The 11,494-nt window shown below is 35.1% G+C and overlaps 1 protein-coding gene across 1 annotated transcript; it reads right to left on the reverse strand.

The window, feature by feature from the left end:
* Window positions 1–4,270: 4,270 nt before the first annotated feature.
* On the reverse strand, window positions 4,271–8,882 carry LOC132169678 (uncharacterized). The gene is made up of 5 exons (XM_088512431.1): window positions 8,783–8,882; window positions 6,267–6,734; window positions 5,586–5,703; window positions 4,973–5,435; window positions 4,271–4,897 (listed from the first exon to the last, which is right to left on the reverse strand). Exons 1-5 carry the CDS (start codon window positions 8,880–8,882, stop codon window positions 4,271–4,273), a joined length of 1,776 nt encoding a protein of 591 aa, XP_088368557.1.
* Between the last annotated feature and the right edge of the window lie 2,612 nt (window positions 8,883–11,494).

An 11,494-nucleotide genomic window follows, 5' to 3' on the forward strand; every position in this document is an offset into this window, starting at 1 on the left:
CCCCGCGCGGATTTTGAGTGTATTTTTGCGGGTACGGGTGGATTTTCCCCAACCCGCGCGGGGCGGGGCGGGTCGCGGGTTTTGAAATCTTTTTCTTGCGGGTACGCGCCCCGCCCCGCCCAACCCCACATAGCTATAAAACATAAAAAACCCTAACCCTAACATATTTTTCTAGCTAGCGCCGTTTCTCACTTTCTCCTCTCTCTCGTCTCTCACGCTTCTATCTTCTCTCTTGTTCTCTCTCCATCTCTCATCTCCTTCTCTCTTCGTCTATGCCGCCCTTCATCTATGCCGCCGCTCGACATCCTCCGGCCATGGGCTAGTGTGCCGCTCCCACCTCGAGACCACGATCCAGGTTTTTTTCTCTCTCTCAAGAGATCTCAAGTTTTTAGTCTAGATTTCAAATTGTTTTTCTCCCTCGTCCAGATTTAATTCCAAGTTCTTTGGTTTATGTTTGATTCAAGGGTTCTGATGTAGGTTGTGTAACTTGGGTTTGTTTAGGAGGAGAAGAAATTTGCAGAAGAGATGAAACGAAAAAGAGAGAAAGAAGAAGACAAGCCGGCGGAGGAAAGAAAGGAGAGGATCTGAGGAAGAGAAAACCCAACCCGCGAAACCCGCCCCGATCTACCCCGCCCCGCAACACCCGAACCCGCGCGGATTTTCTTGCTTGTGCTCGGGTGGCGGGTTGGAATTTGCAGAACCCGCACTGTGCGGGGCGGGTGAGAAAAATGGGGATACCCGCCCCGCCCCGACCCGTGCCCACCCCTATACGCAAGTAAAAAAAAAATTGAACTCTAACAAGACGCAAACATAAAAAAAAAAAATAATAATAAAAAGCAATTCAAACCTGAGACATAGAGTGGTCAGATAGAGCGAGCACCAGATATGTGAGACAATCATCAAAAAATTAAAACACAAATGGATGTCAAATTAAAGCAAATTGAACAATAATTCACAGCAAATATCGCAAAAATTAGAAAATCATTTGAAGTTGGTCTCACCTGGCCGGACCCAAACCGCCGTTGTCGGAGCCCAACCGCCGGATCTGTTGAGAGAGTTGGAGCCGGAGTCAAATAGCCGGCGTTTTCTGAGCAAGACAACCCCCACCGGAGACCACCACCTTCGTTTCCGAAGGGAGACAACCCTGCCAGCGAACGGTCTCTCTCCCGCTGTCTCTGCTCTCGCAAGCTCTCTCCCGCTCAATCTCTCTCTCTATGATTGATTTTCGTTCTCTCTGTTTCACAATTGACACAACAGAAAGAAGAAAAATACACATAGAAGAGGAAAGAAATAGAAAAATATTGAAGTCGGTGGCCTGGTGGGACGCGTGGGGAAAAGGGAGGAGAAAAAGAAGAAAGGAAAAAGAATAGGAAAGATCCGGTGAATAAATAAGAAAGTGAAAAGGGCAGGAAACATAGCAGGGGTCAATTATTCAAAAATAATGCAAGCAAAAGACCAAAAATGTACAAACAACTTTTCAAATCCTCTTCTTTTAGGAAGGTCAAAATAGTTATTTTACTCTCGAACAAAGTTTTTACTATTCCTAAGACATCTCTCTTTCTTCTCTTTTTTGACCGCCCCTCCATCATTCTTCTTTCTCCTTGTGCTCCGGCTCATTACCCATTAATCTATTTATTTAATATATAATACAACCAAGTCTAAATAATCCTTAGGGGTAAATAGAATAATTCGTAGGGGGACATGTCCTACATAGGCCGGTGTGACCTATGTTATTATAATTTCTTAATGAAGACTTTTATTCCTTGTCAGTTGTCTATCCAGCTGTCAATTTTGTCCCGAATACCCATAATCTAGGTAATTATTTTTCGGGTGTTAATGATCTCGCTTCACGGGCCATTGTATATGCTCGTCTTTGTCCTAGATGTAGTGTAGTTTTTGGGTATTATTCTCCCGGATGAATTAGACCCTCCAGGCATCCGATGCTTGGAACCATGACCCATATGACCTATCTTAGTTATTTGGGCTAATATATGGCCCAAGTTTGTTTATTCCCCTGCTGGCCCAGGGGCGGGAAATATCCCTAATATGAACAATATTATTGGTCATTGCTGCAAGGTAGAGCAGTCATCGATGGTCAGGGTACATAGGAAACTTCCATGTCTTCATCAGTAGACAGTAAAGGTGATAGCATTGGTATGAAGAATCCATGAACCAGAAGACGAAGAAGAAGAAATAAATAAATTAATCAAGGTTGCCTCCAACACAATTTTATATTACACTTTCAGAAATAAAGATTTCAGATGAAAAACACGTGACCTTATATTTAATCTGCTTATAAGAACAACTTGCGAAGAGCAATGTGCAAAGACAGCATAACCCACGCCCTCAATCAACCTACTCTGCTCTGCTTCTTTCGTTTTCTGTGTGTTTTTTGGTTTCTTTTCCTCATGCAAACGCGTAGTACAAGAAATTATTTTCATCTCTTTATCTTCTTCTGTCTTTGTTAGAATGTTGAGTGTGTTTTAGCCCTCTTGATTTCCAACAAAGTGGACCAAGTGGTAATAGAGCCACTTATGGTGGTGAGAAAAGAAAATGGCAAATGGAATGATTCCATTTCAAATGCCTTGGGTCATCAAGGACAACTATGATCATTGGTGTATCCATATGAAGGCAATCTTAATTGGGATCACAAGATTTTTGGGAGATTCTTCAAAACTCTTACCAATGAGTTGGAAGTGAAGAAAGTTCTCAACTTCAAACTGTGCGAGATGAGTTTGAAGCTTTTCTTTGGAAAGAATCTAAACAATTTTATATTATTTTCTCTAAGTCTCGGCTAATGTAAACCAACTAAAAAGGTATATATATGGTGAGTATTTGAATTATACAAGGTTTGTTGAAGAAAATCATCCATTCATTAGATTCCAAATTCAATTACATCATTGTTGTCATTGAAGAGTCAAAAGACATAGGGTTTTTTCGGAAAATTTCTGAAAAAGTATCGTTGCTTCTCAAATGTTGAAAACTCTTCTTAAATAGCAGTTATCTAAACACATCATTAGATGTAACCCCACTACTAACACACTTTTGTTTTTTTAGAAAACTCTTTAAAACAAAACAAAACAAAAATTAGTCCTTTTGCACTTTGACATTGTAAAATCAATGCCATGGGGGGTTGCTCAGCCACCCTCATACCGGCCTTCGGGAACTGTTGCTCAGCTACCCCCAAATGGCCAAGATGGCTTGGGGTGGCAGACCATCCCCATTGGCACAAAGACGTGGCTCGAATCACCCCTCAAAAAAATAATAATAATAATAATAATATTTATTTTTTATTCATTTTAAAAGTTTTTGAATTTGTTTTTTTATTCAAGCATATGATATATGGCACGTTGTGATTGATTTGACATGAAAATCCGTTAGTTTTATTAACCGAAGATGGACAAAGGTACCATATTTGTATTTAGCCATAAATGAGGTAACATGGATGATACAAAATGAAACCTAAGTGGAAAAAACTAAAGTCTTTAAAACCCAAGTACAAAAATGACACTTCACCCATTTTTTTTATTAGAGACAAGTATTTTATTTTTTATTTTTTATTTTTTTAAAAAAGAGAAAACTCCACATTACCCCAAACTTACACCTAATTAACAATATTTCTTAACAATGTTCCTCCCAATATTTCAGTTGAGACGATGTCCATTGCAAACTACCAAAAATTTCAATGTCACCAAGCCAATGACAAAAATATGCTTAATAAAATATAATAAAAACTAAGACTAATTTTTTTTTAAAATAAAATAAAATACTTGGGTGTGGAAATTTTAAATTTTAAACTTTTTTTCTTAAAGAAAAAAATTAAATTTTTTTGTTATTTTTTTTTCCCAAATTTATCAGAGTATTTTTGTCTTACTGAAAAAATTGTGGTCATTTTTGTCTTTTTTTCTCACCTTCGGGGGGATACTATCAATTTTTTTATCATTTAAAAGAAATGACATTGTCAATTAGGTGTTAGTTTGAAAGGAGTATGCAGACTTTTCCCAAAAGGCTAGCTAGTAGAGATAATTATGAAACAAATTTATTTTAAATAAAGAGAATAGCATATTATATAGAAATGAAGATAATTCTTTCCATGAGGAGGACCTCCTATTTGTTACCATTGATGAATAGCAGTAGCTAGTAAAATGGATGTTGAACAATCTGTTTATAAGCAATTTTTCATGCTTTTATTGGTATTTTTGTTTTGAGAGGAACTATCCACATTGCTTACAACAACTAATAGGATTAGTACTGAAAACACTCATACAACTCAAAATTCTAACTCGAAAATTTTGTACTTGCTCGGCTGGAACAGAAACTTAGACCAGTAATAGGAGCGGATCAAGTCAGCCCAAAGATTAAAATGTAACCCAAGAAACAAAATCACAGGGGCACTGGCTAGTGAGGCAAGGAGATATGGAACCCAAACCAATTTGTAGTCGAAGATTAGAAAGATGGCAGCAATAAAGGCCAAGACCATGGTTGTTATAGCAAAGAAGAGTGTTGTGAGGCCGAACATCAACCTTGCATGCAGTGAAGTGACAAACTCATTTTTTGCGTAGCTTGAAGTAAGAAGAGAAAGCAACAAGACTATTGAAGCTGCCGAAGTGAAGAGTGATAGCGCATTTGAGAGGATAAAAATCGTAAACCACTGGTCTTTACTGAAAAATGGAGTGTTTGTTATATTACTGCTGGCACCAGGCACAGTGAGGGCTGCAGCGAACACCATTGTAGAAATCAAAGTTGCTACAATCATGCATGAATTGGATGTATCCTTCATCGTTTCTTTCCCTACTTTAAGCAAATGTTTATGTGTATCGTTGAATATTTCTCTGGGTGTCTCCCCATTTGAATTTTTCATATTCCTGTGCGAAGGTCTGACAATCTTTTCCACTTCCTACAATGATAAGATCAGAAAAAGTTCAACACAATTTTATTGATATTAGAAAAATAATATACATTACATAATTACCTTAAACCACAATAACTCTCGTTGCATCTGAAGGTTTGCACGTGGTGCTCCAAGTCTTTCGACATCCGGCAACATTCCGGCTAAGTGCAACATGTTGTTACCATCCTTATCAATATTTCCTACTATGTAATCCTTCATGGCTTGTATGTTATATATCAAATTAAATATATGTACTTGTCGATGCACAACAGCAACATGAAATACGCTTCTCCCTTTTTCATCAACTTTCCATAATAGATCAGGATACTTGCGAAGAAGTACAGCTAAAAACTCTGCATTTCCCGACCTTGCAGCATCGAAAAGTACTCCTGAAGGATTATTTATTAGTTCTGAAATCTCATCATTTGATCGTTGCAGAACTTGCTCCCAGATGCTTTCAAGTAATTCGTGAGCCACTATTGACATTGAAGCTTGCCTATAGAAGCCTTGGAAGTCTAGAAACATGAAGGATTTAATTAAGTCACTAGATTAATTACCTTTAACAAAGAAATTGAGAAAAACAAAGTTGAAAAAATTGTGTAAAAAAATGGGAATAAATGTAACATTCCTCGTAAGTACGTATTAGTACTCAATTAATACTGAAACATAATACTTTGAGATTAGAAAAACGTACGTACATGAGCTAGGAATGTCTGTAGCCTTTTGAGCCAACACATGCAAGGCTGTTTTCTGATGCTCATCTCGTTCACAAGCTATTGTTCGATCTTGAGCCAGTATTTTCGATGCTATATCTATGGATATGGACATCAACATTTTTTATTGTAGATTGTTAAGGATATAGAAACACATAAATATAAAAGCGGAATAATAATAGTGAAAGGAAATAGAATAAACACAGAGATTAAGGTGGTTCGGCATATAACCTACATTCACACATCAAAGCCTTAATAGGCTATATATTTCCTTCATATATGATATATTTATAGAGTTTTACATGTGATTTAATTAAAATATTTCAAATACAAATATATCCTTAATTTAAATTAGGGTTAATAAATATTATCTAAATTCCTTGATTTAGATAATAAAAAATCAACTTTTATTCTAAACAATTTATATCCTTAACATAGATTAACATCAGATTTTTGTACCATTACTTTAACACTCCACCTCACAAAGGTGAATTTATGACGGAGTCAAGGTTCAATCTCAGCACATTTGGATCTGATACCATGTTAAATTATCAGTTATTCCAAAAGTTTAAGCTGATAGTAAGAGATAAATTTACTCAATTAACCATTACTTTAACACACATAACATATATAAATATTGCAATGAAGGTACGTAGTCATACCATAGAGATTGTTGGAAAGGGAAATGAAGAAGAGCCTAATCCATTCATTACGATTTAGACGGGAAAAATCAGTGTTTTGGTAAAGATATTGAGCCATTTCCTTGTGTCCAGCTTCAGCTGCCATGCCAAGTGGTATCAAACCCCTGGTGCCACGGATCATTGGCATCTCATTATTCTTCGCTACCAATAACTGTGCAATTTCCATCATTCCAGCTACAGCAGCAATACAAAGGGCTGTGTCTTGATAAAAGTTTAGTATACCTGCCTCTTCCGCAGTCATAAAATCTAGCAATTCTTTCACAAAAGGGATGCATTTTACAGTAACGGCAATGTGAAGAACTGTATCCTCTCCATTTGTCAACTTTGCATGAAGCATGCCTCGATCTTTACTAAGGAAGCTCTTTGCAGTTTCCCAGTTACCCTGTATTGCTGCTAGACACAAGGCCCGGTGCTCCTCTCTTTTTTTCCCTGCGCATGCACTTCTTAATTAATATCAGACTCTTATTCACTATATATATTATATCACACGATTTGTAATATTTTTCCAAGCTTTTAATTGAATTAATGTCCTCCAAACTACTAAAATATTGTAACGTATCATTTTTGTCTTGCAAAAAAACTAAATTCCTAAAAATTCTCATAAAAACAAAACTGGTATTAATTTTATTTTTATATGTTTTTCTAAATTTGTGTAAGAGTATTTTTGTCATTTTTGAATAAAAGGGTATACATTGCAACTTTTTTTTTCCTTTTTTTTTTTTTTTTTTTTTTTTTGGTAGTTTGAGAGGGAGATTGCTTCAAATTTCAATGGATAGTTTGTAAGACATTGCAAATTATCTATTAGTTTGAGGTAAGTATGTGTATTTTTTTTTCCTTTTTATTATTTTATTTGTTAAAAGCAGTATACAACAAGTTTCTAATTTTTTTTTTTTTTTTTTCCTATTTTACACTATTACTCCTAGCTAGCTAGCTTCCCCATGGAAGAAGCAAAAAAGCCAATTAAGCAGATATAGATGGTGTAGGAAATTAAACTAAGGGTGCGTTTGAAATTATGATTTTATAGACGACAAAAAAAAAAAAAAAAGTAATTTTAAACTAAATTGTAGAAAATGGATCATTTGATATTACGTTAAAAAAAAAAAAAAAAAAAAAAAAAAAAAAGTGATTTGAAAACGCCGAAAATATGCATTTTCAAAAGGTAAGCAAATGACATTTTTTTGAAAACGCTCAATTTTAAAGGTTAAGCTGAGATTTCAAAAGTCAAACTGCAATTTTTTCAAACGCTTAACTGCGTTTTTAAATCACAGAATTCCAAATCGCATACTTAAACGAACCCTTAACCTCCAATTAACACTTTTTTTTTTTTTTTAATCCCTCCAGTTAACACTTGAAACAGCGATGATGAATCCCATCTAGTTTTACTACATGTGTACAGAAAATAATAATTTAGATTTTCTTTTGATCAATTTGGTTCTGCATGGACCATACATACATGCACCTCTATCCCCCCCCCCTCCCCCCCCCCCCCCCCCACATTTAAACAAAGGTTAAAGGCTAAACTAGCTCTAGGTCTCTGATTCGTGTGACTGTAGTTGTAAACCTCAAATAATATATATAGTATAACATGTTAAATCACCATAAATGTACTCAATACTTTAACACTCTCCATCACGTCTAGGTTCAAATTTCCTTTTAAAATGTAAGACCCAACATGTGAAGTATTTATATAAATTGAAGGTGAATTAACGGAATCAACTCATTAAATCACTACTTGTAGGCAGAGACGGAGCCAGGAAATTTTATGGGAGGGGGCCAACCAAAATTTATTTTTTTTGGTTCTTTAGAATTTTTTATTAAAAAAAATTATTTTGGTTGTTTTTTATGAACTAAAACTACCGTAAAGACCAAAAATGGTGAGCATTTGAAAGTAAGGGCTAAAAAATGAACATTTGAAAGTAAGGACCAAAAATAAAAAAACTTAATGGATATGACCCAAAAAAATTAAGAATAGGGCCAAAAGTTTTTATTGGATATGGCCAAAAAATCTAAAAATTGGGCCAAATTTTTTTTTTAGAGGGGGCCAAATGACTAAACTTAAAACATTATTTTACTTTATTTCTTTTTTTTTTTTTTTTACTTATAAATTTTTTTTCCTTATTTTGGGTCGGGACCATGGCCTATCCCGGTCCCCCCCTCCCTCCGTCTCTACTTGTAGGGACAAATTTAGGGTGGGACCGGTAGTGGCCATGGTCCCCCCCTCCTCCCCAAAATTATAAGGCAAAAAAAAAAAATTAAGGTTAAAAATAATAATAATGATAATTTAAGGTATTTTTGCCAATTGGTCCTTCTCCACAAAAATTTTGGCCCTTGGTCCTCCTAAATTCAAAGCTGGCTCCATTCCTAACTACTTGGCCCAAGAATTTAAGCGGGTAGACAAAGATAAATTTAATCACTTTATCTCAATACTTTAACATATTGCATTTTCAGCACAAGAAAAATGGAGAAAACGAAATTACTGTGCATCTTTGAAGTTGGACATTCAACTTGATCATCAGGAAAATGATGTGGGCTTTTCAAACTGGGTTCCACAACAATATCAACTTGTGAGGTTGACATAACCTGCATTAATTCAAAAGTAACTTTAATTTTGTGACCTAAATATTTGCATCCGGCCTCATTGTGAGAGAAGTACTAGTTAAGTGTTGGACTCACCTTAAATTTCCCACAATAGAGTATAAACACCTTGAGATAGTTGGTTGGGAGTGAGGACTAAAAGACCAAGTTTTGTGTTTATATTAATTATTGCAAGTGGAAAGATATACCAAAAACATAAAGAATTAATCCCCTTTACATGATCACCAGCTGGTGGAGAATTGAATTCACCAGGCCATTTTAGTGAATCCCATTCCACAAATAGAAATCAGATTCTAATTGTCACGTTATTTCAATCGTGCCAACTCGAATATATATGCAGATTTTCGCACGTGTAGATTGGACAATGGGTTCTTGCAAATTAACCAAAGTGGTCACTGGTATAATGTCAGCTCGCAGGAATCTAGAATCTTAGATGCTTAAGTCAGTAAATAATTATGAGAAAAAAAAAAAAAAGACTCAATAGATAAAGCTTTTAGGGTTGTAGAGGCCAGCCTTTTTTAGAATTGGTGTAAGGCTTTCTAGAGGTAGTTCCTGCTTAGGGGTAAAATATCGGTTACGGTTAGCAGTTATTGGCAAAAACCACCTAGACAGTTAATAAATCCATTAATCGTCTAGGCGGTTAACCGGTGGTTAGCAGTTAGTAACTCTAATAATTGCTAATCGCTTTTTAAAAGAAAAAATATTGTTAAAAAAAAAAAAAAAAAAAAAAGACAAAACAAAACAAAATGATGTCATTTCTATAGTAATACGATAATATCATACTACATACGACATCGTTTATATATATATATATATATATAATTTTAAACACAAAAGCAGTTAGCGATTTTTACTAACCGCATTCAAAAGTGGTTAACGGTTAGCGGGCGGTTATTAATTAAGCGCCCGCCTTTTCATCGTTATTCCTGGTAATTATCTAATTACTTGCCATATGGTGGACGACTCACAAAATAAAATTCCAAAATCCACCTTAGTCGGAATAATAATCTTTTAACACTTTGGAATCCTCTTTGATAAAATTAAAAGCCTAGCATAAACCACTTTATAAATCATTCGAAATTAATACATAATTCGACCAAAAATATTCGATAATAGAAATCAGACAAAAAATAATATTCTCGATAATAGAGATCCAAGCTCAAAATATAAATATTCTCCAAATTAAAGTACCATAATGATATTAGAATACCGCTTGCTTGAAAGTGATTATAATTACCACTTACCCTAAGAATAAATCATTTGACCAATTTTTACCCAAATGGGGTGCAACTGTGGGGTTTCGCATTGGTAGCCACGTTTGTGCATGGCGCCGGGCCACGACTTTCGACCTAGCTTCAACTTATGTTGCTTGTTTGAAACTCATTTGAGTAATTTCCACCCTTCGTTGAGGGCAATTTGGGGAGAATAAGCCCAAAAAAATCACGTGAGTGTCACGTAGTAAACTTTCCGTCTTCTCATACGGCAATAACTAACATATAGTTCGAATTGCAAATTTTTGAAACTTTACGAGGGTACATTGTAAATTTTTAAACATTATTTATTTTTTCCAAAAATAAATACTAAATCCTCACCAATCTACAGTGAAATATTGGTACCACCAACACAGGAAACCCAACCAAGGCATCTCAAACACCTCCGCCATACCAAATAGGTAGGGGACATAAGTAAACATGTCCAATTCCTCAGGCGGGCCCATGTGCATCATAATCTAAACTCGGGTCCGCTATAAAACAAAGATGTTTTGTAGGTTGAAAGACAAAATGTAAGTCCACAAATTAGTGAGTAAGTAGTAAGCGTGAAACATGTGAATATGTAGTGAACTCAATTTTTATCACATGCAACATCATGCAATAGGGTTCTGACAAGTAAATAAAGCCAAAAATCATGTTGATGCACTATATTAATGTAACACCCTAATGAAATCAATTAACTGGTATATGACTTCATTGTTTGCCTCCCAACCGTATTCCATGAAGAACAAGACTTAGAGATCTCATCCTCTCCAAAGAGAGTCTACAGTGAAGATACATGTGAATATGGTTATTAATGGTATTTTTTATTTGATATTTTTTTCACTTTTAGAATTTTTATTTTTATCTTATTAAGGACATTTTTGTTATTTAATGAGACATTGTCAATTGAGTAATAATTTGAAGAGAGGATGTGAACTTTTTCCAAATAAATTTTAAAAGTTTTATTTAAACCCAAGCTGTCAATTGAAAATGTTTTATTGATAAAAAATTTATTCATCCGAGTTTTGGGCATAGGTTACAATCCATTCTATACAACACCGATGTGAACAATGGTCTCTCCAGTTCAATTAGATGTGGGTTGAAAATATATTCCAGGCTATAATCCTAACAAGGAACTACGACCCCGTTTTGTTTGCAGAATAGATCCTTAGAATGGACTAGCTAATCCTAGGTATAGCTATTCTTTTATTTGGTAACACACTATTTATGAGAATAGTTTATTTTTATAGGACTAATCACATACACACACGATTATCTAAGCCACTCAAAAATAAGTGACTAGCTAATCCTTAAGGAATAAAATACATTTTTCAAAAATAC

The sequence above is a fragment of the Corylus avellana genome, chromosome 1, assembly GCF_965113065.1.
Source record: "Corylus avellana chromosome 1, dhCorAvel1.hap1.2, whole genome shotgun sequence".
Taxonomy (NCBI): Eukaryota; Viridiplantae; Streptophyta; class Magnoliopsida; order Fagales; family Betulaceae; genus Corylus; species Corylus avellana.

What these genes read in the sequence shown, in the direction of transcription:
- LOC132169678 (XM_088512431.1), bottom strand. Translation starts at nt 8,882, where the DNA reads ATGTCAACCTCACAAGTTGATATTGTTGTGGAACCCAGTTTGAAAAGC. An exon ending in CCTTTCCAACAATCTCTATG is followed by an intron (nt 5,704 to 6,266) that starts GTATGACTACGT and finishes CCATATCCATAG; the next exon opens with ATATAGCATCGAAAATACTG. An exon ending in GACATTCCTAGCTCATGTAC is followed by an intron (nt 5,436 to 5,585) that starts GTACGTTTTTCT and finishes TAATTAATCTAG; the next exon opens with TGACTTAATTAAATCCTTCA.